Source organism: Sceloporus undulatus, chromosome 1, assembly GCF_019175285.1.
Source record: "Sceloporus undulatus isolate JIND9_A2432 ecotype Alabama chromosome 1, SceUnd_v1.1, whole genome shotgun sequence".
Lineage (NCBI taxonomy): Eukaryota > Metazoa > Chordata > Lepidosauria > Squamata > Phrynosomatidae > Sceloporus > Sceloporus undulatus.
In genome coordinates, this window is record NC_056522.1 from 83,766,492 (window position 1) to 83,784,586 (window position 18,095).

The window sequence follows — 18,095 nt, forward strand, 5'->3', positions numbered from 1 at the left end:
GATGTTACCATGGTAGTTAAAGTGGAATCCTAGTGCTATAGAATGGTGTGAAAGGACCCCTGCGGACTTGAGTTTCACAAACACTTTAATACAGTACCTCTTAGTGAAATGCACAGAAGGAAGAATAGTACAGTTGGCCTTCATTATCCACAGATTCTGTACCCACAGATTCTGCCATCTGTGGCTTCAAAAAAATAAAATAAAAATCCAAAAAGTGAACCTTGCTTTTTGCATTTTTTATATATATGACACCATTTTACTACATCATTGAGTATAATGGAAATTGATCATCCATGGGTTTTAGTATCCATGGATTTCAGAGGGAAGTGAACAGACTTTTGGCAAGACTAGACATTTTCAGTTCATATAAATAAATTTACCACAAACCCACTGTTCTGATATAAATTACATTGCTATTAGAGAAACTTAAAAGCAGCTATAGAAACCTAACACAATCTTTCAGTAAGCAAACAGTATTTTAAAACAGAGGTGGATTAGTGGGGGGACATTGCTCTTCACTATATTTTATTGATTAAAGCAACAGGGCTCTGGCTGAAGAAATTCATATTGTTCTGAGCAAGTAGTAATTGGAAGTAAGGTGTGTTGTTGTTTTTCTGTAAAGCAAACATGTTTTCATTGGTGTGAAGCAATTACTAGACAAAGCGTCATTTATCACAGTGGTATATATTGAACTCACTGCCAAGGAATTCTCACACCTTAATATTAAAGAAGAAAGGGTACCTGGTGACTAGATGCATATGTTTTATTCATTTAATATGATTTATAGTTTGGAATAATTCTCAGGACAATGTCATCAATCATCATATGAAAAACTCCTAGTAGTCCTAGGGCATTCTATTATAAATACAATTTTCTCCTTTTTACTTCGTTAATAGTAAGCTGATTCCTTAAATATATGTACTGGCATATTAATGACTCAAGCTGAAACAGAGTGAAGTTGCACCAGAAGTGGACACAATTTAGACCATGGATGGTGAACTCAGTATTAACATTTTGACACTTTCAAAACCATGAGTTGATTTTTTTTCCCACGGGGAGAACAAAGCCGCCCCTATAGCTACCAAATTTAGGCATTTCATTTGGTAATCCCAACTTGCTAACTAAATAAGGGGCTGTGCAAACTGCACCCCTTTTTCAGCCAGTTCAGGGCCGCGGTAACCACATGCCATGACCCCGATCTGGCCTTTCCAGGGCATAAAAAGGAGCCACAAAACACGGCTCCTTTTTGTGCCTTGGAAAGGGCACGATAGTCACAGGGCTACAGCTATGCGGCACTCCTTTGGCACAATGTCATGCAGACATAGCCCTGTAAGAGTGCCATGATGCCGTGTGCTGTGTGGTACGGCATGTGGGGTCATGGCGCCCTGGGGGCGGAGCTGGGTGTGCATCATGTAGACACTACGCCCCGACTCCACCCCAGGCCAGCCCAAAGTGCTGGTCTGCACAGGACCTAAATTGTTTATTTAATGCTTTCCCTCACAAAAAGTCCTGATACTGAACTAAATATTCAAATTGACTATTGTGACCTAAATACCATAGTAAATGCAAACCATAAATGCATTCTTTTCAACTGTCCCAGTTTGACAGGGGAAGTTCTGATTAATCCTCTCTGTCCTACTTTTGTATCTACTTCTAAAATGTCCCAGTTTCTTTCTCTTCCTCCCACTTTGTCCTCGGCTTACTTCATTTGCTGCAAACTGAGTTTAAAGTTGAAAAATATTTTGTAGTCAATCAGCAAGGAAGAGAGAATGGGACAGAACCTTGGCCTTTCCTGTAGACTCAGGCAAAAGCAAAGCACTGCAGCTTCTCTTAGCTTGTGTGTTCTTCCATCTTAATAACTTTTGCCACTGATGTTGCTTGACTATGTTAGTCCTGTCTTCCCATCTGTAAAAAATTGAAGGGTATACAAATGCTATAATTCATCTTTTGATATTAAAATATGTTTAGTATTTTTCTTGAATCTCTTCAAGTACTGGAAACAGAAGTCTTCACAGTCAAAGAAATCTCTTTTTATGGGTATTGAAATATATGGCTGGATTTACTAACAAGAAAAAGTTACCTTGAGTATGCAGATTCACTTTAAACCTCGGTGTTGTTTTTTATGTATCATATATTCATAATTTTAAATTAATTTTCTCTAGACAAAATAAAGTGTTGTACTACATTGCAGCCTCACTGTTAGGAATGAAGATAGAGGGGACAATTCGGGAAGGCCAACACACATAACCAAAATGGAGAGCATCCAGGTTATAGAAGAGTGGTAAGTTTGACATTTGCCTTCTTCAAGTTGCCTAATATTGCTGCTAACAGCCACAGTTTGGGAAGTTTCTTTTCTGAACTACATCTCCCACAATACCCTGCTGGTAGCTATGCTGGTTAAGGGTGTCTGGGAGCAATGGCCTCAAAAAGTAACTTTGCTTTGGTTTGCCTTGCTGTGCTAACACTGAACAACTGTACACTATTCAAAGTACCATCCTATGTGTATTGCATTCACCCAGGATTAAGTCCCACTGAGTTCAACAGGACCCAGTTCTGAAACAGCCCATGGATGAAACTGTGTTCATTATTCAAAAATTACAAACTTAAATCTAAGTTTCAGTCTGCTGGCTGTTCCTACGATATGAAATTTAACAGGCAGTGGACATTGCAACATTAAAAAAAATAACCCTGAAAAATGGCTTGTATGTGGCTTTGTTGTAATATTTTGGCTTTTGTAAATTGCCTTGAATTGGGATCGGGGGAAAGCCGAAGTAAAAATAAAGTGATAGATGGATGTATATGGTTGTGGTACAGCAAACTCAGTTTTTTTAAAAATGTACCTTCTCCTGGTTTATCATATTGTGCCTTAGGCAGAAAAAATACTTTTCCAAGAACAAGTAGGCTCAGTACTATGCATGAAAAATACAAAAATAACAATGTATAAAAAATACATGTGGTTGCAATGCAAATTCTGTGTCAAGAAATTTGAATTCTTTAGCCTATATACATTTTGTAGATTGTGTTTTTTTTTTTTATAATCTCTCTTTTGCATAATTTAAAGTATTCTGGTTTTGCTTGTCATAAGGAAGAATGAAGGATTATGTGGAGTCTTGATGCTCTCTTACCATCTGTTGGAATTCTTATTTAGACATTCTTTTCTGGAATCTGAGAGTGCAGTAAAAAACATCCACATACTTGCCAGCATATCTTCACAACCATAATGTCTAGAAACTGAGTCTTGAGTAGATTCACATTTTGTACTTTTTTCTGTGTTCTCAAAGCATAGCCACATTTTAGCTGATGAACAAACCAAAGCAAGCCTTTGACTCATTGCCCTCCCCATCCTTTTTGAATGAGATAAGAAGGATAAAGTCTTCTGCTCTCACTTTAAAACAAAGCACTGTTCTATGTTGAATATGAACTTAGGCACCACTGGATTATTATAACTAAATTTGGTTAGCCCAGAGTCCACTATTACCAGGGACAAAATGTGGAACAAATTCGAGACCAAACTAGGACAACTGCAGGACAAAACTCAGCCCAAAATGTAGGACATTTAAGAAAAACGGAGGACCTTAAATGTCCTACATTTTGGGCTGAGTTTTGTCCTGCAGTTGTCCTACAGTTTGGTCTAGAATTTGTTCTACATTTTGTCCCTGGTAATAGTGGACAATTATAGCAACCCTACCAGAATCAAACTTTGACTGAATAGCCTCATTTGTTAAAAAAAACAACAACTGGATGTGGAGGTATGTTAATAAGTGGAGGGGGATTCCATATGAAGCTATTAATTTTATTTGAATTTGGGACTATTTATACCATTGTTCAGATGACTGTCACAAATGAACTTGAATTGTCAGTGGCATTGTTCATAGAGGATTCACACAGCAAATCAAACTCATAGAATCATAAAATCAATCAGATGTTGTTTTGTGAAACAAGGAAGGACCCCACTTTTTCTAGGAGCAAAAACATATTCATGTTACAAGACATGAATATATTTTGTACTATGTAGTACATATCTCTCATAGGCACCTCCAGCAGTTGTTATAAGACCAAGGCAGTTTTTTTAATTCATTATTGTGTGTGCATGTGCCTTCAAGTTGCCTGTTAATTCATGCTGACGCCTTGAATTTCATAGGGTTTTTTTAGGCAAGGAGTACTCAGTGGTGGTTTTGCTAGTTCCTTCCTCTGAAATGTAGCCTGTGGCACCTGCTGTTCATTAGCAGTCTCCCACCCAAGTACTAATCACAGCTGAACCTGCTTAGCTCCCAATATCAGACAGGATCCGGTGCCTTTACAAGAACATGAATGTTCTTATCTTTTCAAAACACTTTACTGCCACAATCTTGTCATTTAATATTAGTTATCATCTGACATTACTGCATGCTATAAATATTCAGTTATGCAGATTTCTGAATGTGATGGTTGCTCCTCATTAAACCGTTGTTGCTATCAGGCCAAGGTCTGAGATAAGTATTACTACTCTGTCTTTACAATTTTCAATCCTGTTTTTTCTTTCTTTTGCACTTCAGGACATTGCCATCTTGTGGAGAAAGATATTTTCTACAGCACAACATTCATTAGTTTCAAGGAGCAGTTATCTAAGGCTCAAAGATTCAAATTTCTGGTCCACGTGTTAGGAAAATATTATAATAACTCATTTAATAATTGTTTTAGTCATACAAACAGTGTTTAATTAGCTGTTTTCAGTTATTTGACATACATGAAATATCACATACCTCAAATCATAAAATGAATGTATAACTAGAGAGGGTTTTATATAAAAAAGAACCCTCCCCAGAAGACCGTGTTCCTGTTCTAACAGGAGACCTGCAGGAGTATAGCTATAGGGAGGGAGGAGAATGAAGTAATTGCTCTTCCAAAAAGGATTCTGCCTCCCAATTAAATTCTTGAGTGGGCAATGCACCCATTTTACCACCAACCACCACAGCTGTGTTTGTTGTTGTTAACTGCCCTTGAGTCATCCCCGACTCATGGTGATCCTGTGGATGAGACATCCCCAAGACCCCCTGCCCTCCTCCTCTCTGCTTAGGTCTTGTAGGTTCATGCCCATGGTCTCCCTAATTGAGTCTAGCCCCTAATTGAATGTGTGGTCTTCCTTTCTTCCTACTGCTCTCCACCTTGCCTAGCATAATTCTCTTTTCTGAGTCATGCTTTCTCATGATGTGGCCAAAGTACAACAGCCTTAATTTGATCATCTTGCCTTCCAGGGAATTTTCTGGCTTTATCTGCTCAATAACTCACTTGTCTTTTTGGCTGTCCATCATATCCTCAGCACTCTTCTCCAGCACCAGATCTCAAAAGAGTAGATTTTCCAACTCTCACATCAATAAATAGTGATGGAGAATACAATGGCATGGACAATTCTAACTTTAGTGTTCAGTTGTATATCTTTAGAGTTTAGGATCTTGTTTAGTTCTTTCATGGCTGCCCTTCCCATCCTAGTCTTCTTTTGATCTCTTGACTGCAATCTCCAGTTTGACCACTGTTTGATCCAAGGTACAGGAATTCTAACTAGTTTTTCCTTCATTGTTTATGTTGAATTTCTGTAGTTATTACTACACAAATTCAACATAGACAATGTAGGCAACTGCAAAGTAATTTGTGTAACTAAGGCCTGGTACATACTGGCAGGAAGCGGCATCTTGGTGGCGATTCTAGGGTTAGGGAGTGTGCACCAACCACACACTCCCTAATCCTAGCACGTCATGGTGGTGGCGTAATGGTGGCCTCCCATCCATACAGGGGCCACCATCGTGATGTAATCGATGTGCAGCATATAGACATCGCTGTGCGTCACTTGCAGCACAAGTGTGCCAATGGTGCACTTGTGATGTCTGTGCAGCATCCCAAGAAGAACCCAGTTTTTCCGGGTTCTTTTTGGGGCAGAGGGGTGCCACGTGGTTTGGCTGCTGTGGCTTCCCTCTGGAGAAAAACTGGACACCTCCAGCCTTCCTTTCGAGGCAGTCTGGAGAACCCCTAAATTTGTGGAGATTACTATGTGGAATCTCCTGCAATTTAGTTTCATTGGACTGCTCTGGCTTCTATTATTATGAAAGGAGGGAATCTCGATCTCCTTTTTCTACACTCTTTATCTGGCCAAAAAAGTTGTCTCTTCTAGAAGCCCCCTGGAGCAGCAACTCATCTAGATTGCAGAGCCTCCTATACTGTATAATTTTTCAAAACTAGAAGTGGTCTGCTGGCCACTTTGGGTTACCCCTGTCCAGTTTTGTACATTTTTGGTAGTCTCTTAGACCTTCATAGAATTTCAAAAACAGAATATCAACACACCCCAAAAAACGTACAGTAGTTTACATTTACAGCACTATATAAATAAAGCTTAATAATAATAATAATAATAATAATAATAATAATAGTTTCCCTCTTTGCTCTACACTATACTTTCCCTATGTTCAGCTGGCCCATCAGTGTGGTTTTGTAATTAGTACTATGCTTTTGGAAAGGAATAAGACTTTCATGGTATAGTGGTGTACATCATGAGCCAGCATAGTGCAGTGGTTTCAGTGTTGGACTAGGATTCCAGGAAATTAAGGTTGGAATCCCTGCTCAACCATGGAAACCCTCTGGGTGATCTTAAAGAAGTCATTCTCTTAGCCTGAGAAGATTCAATGGCAAACTTCCCATGAAGGAATGCTGTCAAGAAATCTCCATAATAGGTTCACCATGACTTGGAAATGACTTGAAGGCACATGACAAGAATTGTGTGATTCCAAACTAGTTGCAAAGAAATGAGAGCTCTCACACCAGGTATTGATTGTTGGTGTCACCTGTGCATTCTCTTCCAGTCTGTAAAAGGCACCAGGAGTGAAAGATGAAATAAGCTATATGACAAGGCCAATTATAATGCAGCATTTATAACACTGTGTGTAGACAATTGGCCAGTCATCGGTTCTCTTACAGTATGTGCCTTTCCTCATTATTGCCTCTGGAGACCTGGGTGAGAATCCTTTCTTTGTTAAAGGTACCAAAAATTTTACAGTACTGTAAAATGTAAAGAACCTATAGCGCCCCCCCCCCCCCCAAAAAAAAGGGGGGCTCATCCAGCAAGGAGAATGAGGAAGGAATGCCCAAGGAACCTGGGTTAGTTGCAAATACAGAACCAAATCATTCCTTTTGTTCTTTTTTCTTTTGTTTTGCTCCAGGCTTCCTAGAATAAATAAAAACAACAACAACCACCCATCCTCTGCATGGGAATAAAATGTTGTTTGTGCTTGGAATTCCCAGAGAAGGCTTTGGGATTTAAGGAACATTGTCTGGCTATGTTGAAAAAAAAATGAAAACTAGAGCAGCAAATACAGCAGCCAATAGCAGCATATGCTTTGTTTGGAGATCTCCTAGAATTTCAGTAGTAGATTTACCTTTCTCCCACCTCAGAAGCCACACCTGATCCCTATATCTTAGTCCAGTTGCCACTATCTATTGTTCTCTGGTCTCTGTATTTAAATGCTAGTCTTTATAAATGGGAACATCAAAAATGCACATTATGTGAAGAAGAAAGATGGCAGTGCTTAGGCTAGAAAAAACTGGAGGTAGAGTTTTGCCTTTGCTCTTTCCAAAATTAGATCATGGCTTTTCAACATGCTGTGTATATGTTAGTTTCTGACAGAGAAAAGATTTTAATGCAAACTGTACAAAGCACAGTGGGGGGGAAATCCACTTGGTGCCCCCCCCTTCTTTAGATGGAGGTGAGAATGTTCATCTTGGTTGGGGAAACTTTAACAGCTTGTCTCAAGCATAAATGAGACACTGACAGACTTTTGTCACACGGCCCAACTCTTCCGCACATGTTTAAAGAAACATTTAAACGGGCTTAAATATTTAGTTTGCATATTACCTCATACTTCAAAACGAGCAAAAACTAGACGTAGTGTTCTTCTTAAACTGGAAATGAGTGGTTTTCACACACACACACACACACACACACACACACACACACACCATCCCCTCTTTTCTTTCCTAGTAACATCAAGTGTTTCTCAATAAACCCAATTCTAATTGAGAATCATTCAGTTCAATAGCACCAAACAAAGAAAACCTTGGCAACTCGGGATAATATGGAAAAGAAAACATGTGAATATTCAGATCTTCTCATCAGTATTTCCCCATGTCTCATTAGGATGCTTTTTTGGCTACCATGCAGTTTCTTCCAGCACACACTCTTTCTGAAAAAGTAACATCTGAGTCCAAATGTCATCCAATGCAAGCTGCCACATAAGATTTCATCTCAAAAGAGTCTGTTATTGGGCTTGAAAAAACTCATCTATGCAAGACCAGAAGTGGCATTCTGCATTATATTGACTCTGTGCAAAGTTATCTTGATGATCTTCATGACAACTAAATGTGCATTCCACAGAAAATGAAAAGAATTAAAAAAAAAATTATGAAGTTTTATTAGCTTAGAAAAAACATACATTAAACATACATACATAATAACATATAATCCTACATACATTCATACAAAGTAACAAATTAAGCATATAATGCTTAGACCTTCCCCCCAAAAATCTTCTAGTCTTCAGCACTTCTGCTTTTATTTCTATCAATTACTCTTCTTAAACCTTCTCACATTTTCTCATCTTCTTTCTTCACTATCCCTTCTCTACTTAAAACCTCTTGTTCTCTCTCACTTCCCCTTATTAAAAGCATTAAATTAAGCTAATACCATATTTGTAAAGCTGAAATGTAAATCTCCTGTCTCCAGTACTATTCCATTCTGTTCAGCATGCTATAAAGGTTGTCATGACTTGCATTAGTGAAGGGGTGGAGACCATATTTATTAACAAAATGAGAGTCACATTATACATTTATTTATTTACTTACTTACTTACTTACTATCTCGCCTTTCTCCTTGAAGGGACGCAAGGTGACTCACAATAACAATTCTAAAAACATATTTCCATAAAACAATTAAAACATCAGCTAAAAACAATATAAAATTACAAACATTAAAACCATAATAAAATCACCACAATACCCATCCCATATAAAACCCATCCCATATCTAGACATTAAAAGCCTGCTTGAACAGTGCTGTTTTTACCTTCCAACGAAAGGCAAGCAAAGAGGGGACTAGCCTTGCTTCTTGTGGAAGGGCAGTCCAGAGGGCAGGAACAGCCACCGAAAAGGCTCTCTTTCATCTCCTCACCAGGCGAGCCTGTGATGGTGGAGGGACGGAGAGAAAGCCTTCCCCGAAAGATCTTAGGGCTCTGGCAGGTTTGTATGGGGAGATACGGTCTCTCAAATAATCTGGACCTAAGCTGTGTAGGGCTTTATAAGTCATAACCAGCACTATGAATTGTGCCTGGAAATGAACTGGTAGCCAGTGAAGCTGTTTCAGCAAGGAAGTTATGTGGTCCCTATAACTGGTCCCAGTCTGAAATTTCCCAACAGTTTCCAAATAAAGCCCCATGTAGGGTGCATTGCAGTAGTTCAAATGGGATGTAATCAAGGCATGTGTCACCTTAGCCAGATTTGATGTCTCAAGGAATGGGCGCAGCTGGTGCACAAGTTTTAACTATGCAAATGCACTCCTGGTCACTGCTGAAACCTGGGCATTCAGGCTCTGAGTGAAGTCCAGGAGCACACCCAAACTGCGAGCTTGAGATATCAGGAGGAGTGTAACCACATCCAGCACAGGCAATGTCCCTATTCTCTGATCTGCCTTACGACTGACCAGGAAACCTCTGTCTTGTCTCGAATAAGTTTCAATTTGTTTGCTCTCATCCAGTCTATTACTGACCACATACACTGGTTCAGTGCAGAAATAACTTCCTTGGAATCAGATGGAAAGGAGAGATAGAATTGGGTGTCACCTGTATACTAGTGACACCTCACCCCAAAACTCCAGATGACCTCTCCCAGTGGTTTCATGTAGATGTTGAATAACATGGGGGACAACACAGAACCCTGTGGGACTCCACAGAGCAGCAGCCAAGGAGTCGAAGAGCAATTCCCCAACACCACCTTTTGGGTCCGCCCCTCCAAGGAGGACCAGAACCACTGCATAATAGTGCCCATAAGTTTCATCCCAGAGAGGCAGCTCAGAAGGTCAATGGTATCGAAAGCTATTGAGAGATCTAGCAGGACCAGCAGAGACACACTCCCCCTGTCCATTTCCCTGTGGAGGTCATCCACCAAGGCTACCAAAGCTGTCTCCATCCCATAGCTGTGTCTGAAGCCAGATTGAATTGGATCTAGAAAATCCAGTTCATCCAGAAACCTCTGGAGCTGGGAGGCTACCACTCGCTCCAGAACCTTGCCCAAAAATGGAATATTAGAGATTGGCTGATAGTTATTCAAGATGGTGGGATTCAGGGTGGTCTTTTTCAGTAATGGCCTCACCACAGTCTCTTTTAGGCAGGATGGCAATGTACATTGCTGTAGTGAAGCATTCATCACTCACCTACTCGGCCAGTCTCCCTCTAGCTGCTTTCAGGAGCCAGGAAAGGCAAGGATCCAGTATGCACATAGTGGCCCTCACTTCTCCAAGTATTCTATCCATACATCAGCCTGCACAGATCAAAACTTATCCAATAAAACAGGACAAGCAGGTGCCAAGATTACATTCACTGGACCTGTGTCAACTACAGCATCCAAGTCAGAGCGAATCTGAATGATTTTGTCTGCAAACTGTTGCAAATTCTTCACAGTGAGCTGTCGAATGGTTTTCTTCTTAGGGGACAGAGTGTAAAAGGCCCGTGACCACTCAAAACAGCTCTGCTGGATGACACTCTGCAAATGCAATGGTAGCAGAGAAGTGTAATTCTTTGCTGCATCCATTGCCCCACCATAGGCCTTCCAGTGGGCCTTAGCCTTCCTCTAAGGCTAAGAAAATGTGATCTGCCCAAAGGGGATTTCCATGGCTTAGTGTGAATGTGAACCCTGGTTTCACAGATTCCTAGTCCAACACACAAACCATGACACTCTGAGCATGAGCATGAAAAATAGAACAGGACAGGAGTTATTCTCAAGACTAAACAGAGCCTGGCAATTACACACATAAAAGGTATTTATATCATATCCAAAGTCATCTTTGCCCCACTAGAACAAGTTAGTTGTCACTGATTTAAGCCCTGTAGATTTTTGTGGGATTCAAGCAGAAATACTGTACCTAGTAACCATAAAGTCTAAGCTTAGCAGGTCTTACTTTTGAAAATATAAGCCTGGGGATGCATTGTGTGCAACCTTTTCTAGATGAGAGCTCAATTCTATGAGGTACCTCATAGGAACCAATCAACATAGGAAAATATTTGTATGAAATCATCACTTTGGGGTGGTTGTTTTTGTTGTTTGCTTTGCAGCCAAACCCCTCCTGCAGAAGAAATTCTATCTTGGGCTCAAAATTTCGACAAGATGATGAAAACACCAGCCGGTAGAAATATCTTCAGAGAGTTTCTTCGAACAGAATACAGTGAGGAGAACCTGCTCTTCTGGCTAGCATGTGAAGACCTAAAGAAAGAACAGAACAAGGAAGCTATTGAAGAAAAAGCAAGGCTTATATATGAGGACTACATTTCTATACTTTCACCAAAAGAGGTGATGCTCACAATCTCAGACTGGCATACATTAGATTTGGCAGATGTTCACAGTTCAGGATGCTGTCCGATAAGGCTCAGTATTTTCTGCCAGGACAGGCTTCTCTAAATTGATGCCTTCCAAATGTGTTGGATACAGTTTTCACTGCCCCTGACAGGATAGCAGTTATAGTCCAATACATCTTGGGGGGGGGGGGGGCACCAAGTTTGGGAAGACTGTTACAGCTATGAGGAATGGCTGCAGTTCAGTGTTGGTATACATACTTTGCATGAAAAAGGCCCAATATTCAGTCCCTGGCATCTCCACCTAAGACAGAGAGAAAGACTCCTATGTAGAACACAGGAGAACCACTACCAGTTAGTGTTGGCAGTATTGGGCTAGAGGGAGCAGGAATTTGACTTGGCTTAAGACTTTTCCCTATATTCCTTAGTTTAAATAGCTGGTAGACCTGAACCAAAATCAACTTATTGAATGATGCTACCCTAGCTGCTTGTATCCACAGAGAAAATAAAACATGGACAAACAACATCTCTAATGTCAACGTGGGCAGCAGACTATAGAAAGGCATGGGGTTTTGAACCTCTGTTCTCCTCACTCTTGACCAAGTGTGAGCAGCTGTCAGGGTTGGTGGGCCACACTGGTCTTCCTCAGGCCTTGGAGAATTGCACACACAGTCACACTCTTTATCCTCAGTTTGTTTTATTTTAACTTGCCACACTGGTCTCTTGCAGGGCTTTGGAGAGCTTCACACACAGTCTCACTCTTTATCCTCAATGAATCAATGCCTGAAGAAGAGTTGTATAATAAATATATTTATACCTGATAGTACCATGTTTGTCCTCCTACAGAAGAGAAAGAAAAAGATTGCAATATTTTTGTATTGTTAATTTTGATGTGTACTGATACAAAGAAGCACAAGTTTTTTTCTATCATAAGACTCATTAAAATGTTGTATAGGTTTCTGAATATACTTACATATAGGCAAGGTCCCGCTAAATGCAATGGTACCTAAAACCAAGTAGGTATGCATATGACTGTAGCCTTCATGTAATATGTATAGATTTTGATAACCTTTTTTGGTGGAGGTTTAATTGCCATCTCTGCTTCTTTTTTTTTAGGTTAGTTTAGACTCACGGGTGCGAGAAGTGATCAACAGAAATTTGTTGGATCCCAATCCTCATATGTATGAAGATGCCCAACTTCAGATCTACACTTTAATGCACAGAGACTCTTTCCCTAGGTTTTTGAACTCTCAGATTTATAAGTCTCTTCTTGAAAGTACTACAGGCTCTACTTCTGAAACTTAGATCTAGTTTGGGGAGCTGAAATATTGGTTTAGGTTTCTGGGGGGGGGGGGGGGGAAGGACTATTAGTATGAAGACAGACGTAACATTTTAAAAACAGGGGAGCCGTTCTGGAAGCACCCTCACTACGTTGTCCAAAATGTACCTTTCCACTCCAGGGTCGAGCCCGGGGAAAAAAACTGGTTCTGGTCCTTTGATGCAGAAGCCAGATGTGCACGGTGCTGATTTCCTGAGGACACCCCCCCCTCCCTATTTCATCAAGAAACCTGTCCCATAATAGCTGGAGCAATTTTGCACTTTAAGAAAATGTTGCTTTTTAAATGAATAAGGTGATGCATGAACAAATAAATGCATGTTATGTTCATGCAGCACTGTTTTTGGTAAAGAGCGTACAGGCAACCTGAAGCAGCGGAAATGGGGAAAGAGATAGGGCTGAAGACTGAGCTACTGGCATGTGTGGCTGACATTTCATTTACAAAGCTGAGAGGAACTGGGTTCACCCCATGGCCAGGGGATGTGCTGTGAACTCTCTTTTTATATTACATCTGTCTTCACCTTAGTAGTTTAATAACATCTGGAACTGAGTTCCTGGAGAACTACAGTTTAGCACTACTCAGGCTACTGTGAAGAAAACAAATACACACAATGGTTTTGTCTACAAGGTCCTTCATGCTTGAGTTTGGAAGGGGAGAAGTAGATTTGCCAAATCATATTTGTTTCACACAGCTTTCACAACTGCAGTTAAGACTGCAATGATGTACTTGTCCTTTTATGGAGAGTTTCCTTGTGTATCCTCACACTGCATGTGCAAAGCAAAATTGCTTCACTTACCACTTAGTTGTTGCAATATTTAATACAACAACATAAATTGTATCTCTCTTTAAGAAAGAACATTTCGTGCAATATGGTCTTACAGTACACAGAAACATCATTGGAGCGAGCCGGAAACTAATTTGCATTTTTAAAAAAATGCTCACACTGAAAGAAATTAGTCCTAAGGTGTGGCAATTTTATTCCAAATGCTCTATGAAGAGAAAGAAAAGAAACACTGCTATGTAAGACAGACAACCTTTCTATATAAGAAAGAGAGTAAGACTTTGTGTTATTTATCATCATTTATTTAAACTTCAAAGCAAGGGATTCCTCCAGTTGTTGACTGCCAAAACTGTGGCATTTTTGTTACAGAGTTTGAAAAATGAAAACAAACAACAAAAAGCACAAACTATATGAGGAGATCCACAAAGGGTGGCACAGTCTATGTGTTGACATTGTTTTTAATTGTTATTAAGAAGAGATAATGTACATTTCAGATGTCAGATAATGTAATGGATTTATTAAACACTGGTTATCCAGTTATCTAACACTTTTGTGTAATGTTATGTAATTCAGAAAAAAGATACAAAAATATCCATATGAATACATAACCAAGTTTGATAATTTAATGTTTTTTTTAATTAAACAGATGCCTACATGTAGCATTTCAGTCCACACTGAGGACTAGCATTTGTCTGTAAATTAATTTTTCTTAAAAGTGATATTTGAAAGGGAAGGTTTGTGTGTTTAGCACAAACATAAACACTTAGAAAAGAGAGTAGTATATTCTGGCCCATGTAATTTTGAAGGAGATGTTGTGGGCAAAAGAAATTACGTACATAGTTGGTGTTAAAATGCAAACATATGAGTCCAAGAATAATGCCATTGGTTGCAGATTTTGTTCCCCCTTCTTTTTTAGTTGATGTAAGATTTCTTTCTAAGTGCTGTCCTGAAGAAGGGAACCTAGACCTCTAACAATCACATTGAGCTTGATATCCTAGAGGCATCTTTTGCACAGGCCATCTCCAAATGAATGTGGATTTAGGCAAAAGCCACTGACACTCTTGTGGAAATCCCATTCATTGTAAATGTGCAACTGAGTGATTTTTTGGGGGTATGCACCCTTTGCTGCTAGTTTAGTTTTGTAGGTAGCTGCTGAACACTTTTAAAAAATAATTGAATAAATCCTGATTTTAAGAACTACATTGTCTTTAAAAATAAATATCAAATTTTTAAACAAAGACATGTTGTCTTAAAACTTCTTCAAACCTAAATATTACTATTTAAAAAACAGGCCACAGAAAAAGATGGATGTGAAAGGATGTGCCATTTTTGTTTTGTTTTTTCCTCCTCTTTTTTTCTTGCTGAGGACACTGGATCTTATGCATGGCGAGATTTCTGTGAGCCTGAGTCTTCTTTTGTACGTGAACCTGTTGATAGGAGAAAACTCGTTTTGGAAAAGAAAACCAAATATTGCTGTGGTGTTATCTCAGTAGAATTTGGTTAGTGATAGCCCACTGTCTGCAAGTGTTAGCCCATTGTCTGCAACTGATTTCTGAAGGGCCGCTCCTGAGCTCATTGCTACATAGACATAAACCACTAAGCATGCCAATGGGGCACACTGCCTCCCCTTAAACTTAGCTGGGATTTCTGCTGGAGCGGTGTTGAGCAGCTTGTCCTCCAAGACTCTGTTGCAGTGGCCAAAAAGATTCTGTACCAGAGTAGCTGTTTGTTGGTACAGAATAAGTTTTATAACTGGAGCATCCCACGTGAGTCCTAAAATCTGTGCCAGCATCCCCTGCCCCCCCGTGCCAGCATAATATCCAGATTGCTGTCATGACCCTGTACAGAGATGTGAATGCTCCCTACTTCATTATTTACTTGCTGGTGATTAGACTATTTATAAGTTATAGGAAAGATTCATTCATGCATTCTTTTCTTCTTTCTTTCACTACCTCTTCAGATTTAATTTATTGAACACATGTTAAAGGGCAGATGTGGGGAAGTTTTACTTATTATTTTACACATTATACTTGAAATCTATATGCTTTTAGGTGGGGAGGGAGGGAGATGTGGACAATTTAGCTAACTGTTTCTTAAGCTCATTTAGTTCTTTTGTAATTTATAGAGAATTCAGGAGACAATGACTTACAAGGGCTATTCTTTATTCCCTATGCAACTCTTTTAACTATTGTAGTGTGTGACAAAATGGGGTTTAAAAAAGAAAAAAAAAGGGAGAGAAAATTCTGCAAAGCAGGAAACATAAAAAAGGTCTGTTTACACTGGTGTTGCTGACTATCCTACCATACTCAGCACTTTTAAATCTTGTTGTTTATGAAAATGTAGTTTAAAAAAAATGCAAGACAAAATTATTTATAAAGGACATTCTTTTAATAAATACCTGCTTTGTCTGAAAAGTGTTATTGTGTTATGATATACTTTATTCATGTTGGTTGGTTTATTTACCATTATGAATAAATGTTAAAAATATATTGATAGACTAATACTTTTGAAGATGTTTACAGAGCTAGACTTTTTTCCCTAGAGGAGGTGGTAGGGGGAAAAGATCAGCAAAGAATTGCCTCCACCAACTGTGAAATTCTCATAATGAAATAAATTTAATATTTGTGTGTTTTTTTTTTCCTAATCTGAATTGTATTACTGTGGTATTGTGTATCTATAGCACCACAGTGAAATTCATATTTACTATGGTACTCTGCATATATAGCACTCAGTCTGTATATATTTATATGGTGTGGATTTGGGTTTGTTAACCATGTTTGGGACACAATTATCTCTGGTGCACACAACTAGGTACTATTTAATTAGAAAATATTGCATGTATACAACTTTCAATATGTAGACTTCATATTTTTGATGTTACTATTTGATGGTGACCTGTTAACCAGAAGCGATCTTTATAAGATACTTTTAATACAGTAAGTGAGTTGTCAATTTGACAGAATATCTTTTCTGAAGAAACATAATTAAAAATTTCAATTCAAGGGCCAAAAACTATCACCTTGAATTCTAGTATAGGACTTCCTTTTATCTGTATTTGTGGGAGGGGGGAATGTAGCATTGGAACCAGTTCAGAAATTTGTTAACATGATATTGCAATGAGACTATGTTAACATTTCAGTCTAAAGGATTTGCAGACTGACCATATGACACGCTACATTTGATATCCATATTTGATGTGGATTTATATTTTTAATTAATAGGCTATTGGCCTTGTACCATTAAAAAAAAACAGGAAAACAGATTGTTAGTATCAATCTTCTATGACGAGAAAACACAGATTTGTTTCATGCCAGTTTTGCATACATCAAACAAATTTGTTTTCTGAAATGGATATTGGCACCCTTTAAGCACATAGCATAATCTCATTGCACTCAGTATATCTGCGAAATGTGAGCAGCCAATGATAAAACTTCTAGAAAGATTATTGTGCATGCGCTATATACAGTAACTTTAAAACAAAGAAATGCCTATCTATAATTATTACTTACAGGCAAAAACAGATTTAAATGTATTTATTTCTCAGTTTTGGATTTTCATGAGATCTCGCATATTCAAAATAAATATAATTTGTTTCATTAGAAAAATGTGACTAAATTATATATACAAGTCAGTCACACAGTCATACATTTCTCCACTTCATCAAAGCATTCTTGGTGCTTCTGAATCCTAGTTATCCTTTCATCCTTTCATATTCATAAGGATGCTCTAAGAACTATGACTTGTGACATAAACTTAACCCTCTTATACTGTACATTTGTGATCACAGGCTTGGCTCCAAAGGTGCCTACTACAGATTAGCAGTGAGTTTGCATTTGGTTCAGAAGGGCTTTGATCTTACTCTGTCATTCTATCAACCTACCTATTTATATACTGTATCTGTCTGTCTCATTCACCCCTTGTGAAGCCTCCCCCTTCCCATTTTAGAGGGTCCCCCCAACCTGCAGAATTGGCATTTCAGAAATTCAGAGTCTAGGGGCCATAAATAGAAGTCTGTTCATTGAGATTAGGATCTAAAATGTAGTCCTTCCTTGCTTCACTTGCACCACTTTTATTCTCTGTTGATTCTCCACTCCCAGACTTCTGTAGGTATGTGGGTGTGAGGCAAGGCTTTAAACATATTTTTTCAAGCTTTCCTATACAGTTGTCCCTCTGTTTTCACAAAGGATCCATTCCAGACCCCCCCCCAAATGGAAATTCACCTATACTCAAGCCCCATTTGCTTGAATCATGGTGCACACCCCATTTTGTCCCCCTGCTTTTGCCGCCTATGAACGGGCGATGGACGCAGACTTCAGGTCCGTGAAAATGGAGGGGAGATTGTATATACAAATTTTAATGATGAGAGAAGGAATGAAATAGCTTCAGCTTGGCAAA

The 18,095-nt window shown here is 39.0% G+C and overlaps 1 protein-coding gene across 5 annotated transcripts in view; it reads left to right on the forward strand.

The window, feature by feature from the left end:
* RGS17 (regulator of G protein signaling 17) overlaps nucleotides 1–17,287 on the forward strand; it is a 94,351-nt gene extending 77,064 nt beyond the window's left edge. For 4 of the 5 annotated variants that reach the window (XM_042445967.1, XM_042445969.1, XM_042445968.1 and 1 more), the window contains exons 3-5: nucleotides 2,192–2,281; nucleotides 11,346–11,580; nucleotides 12,699–17,287. In XM_042445967.1, the coding sequence (XP_042301901.1) occupies nucleotides 2,192–2,281; nucleotides 11,346–11,580; nucleotides 12,699–12,887 (514 nt within the window). In that variant the 3' untranslated portion in view covers nucleotides 12,888–17,287. The remainder of the gene's footprint in view (nucleotides 1–2,191; nucleotides 2,282–11,345; nucleotides 11,581–12,698) is intronic. The other variant, XM_042445971.1, reaches the window with a different exon arrangement.
* The last annotated feature ends 808 nt before the right edge of the window (nucleotides 17,288–18,095 follow it).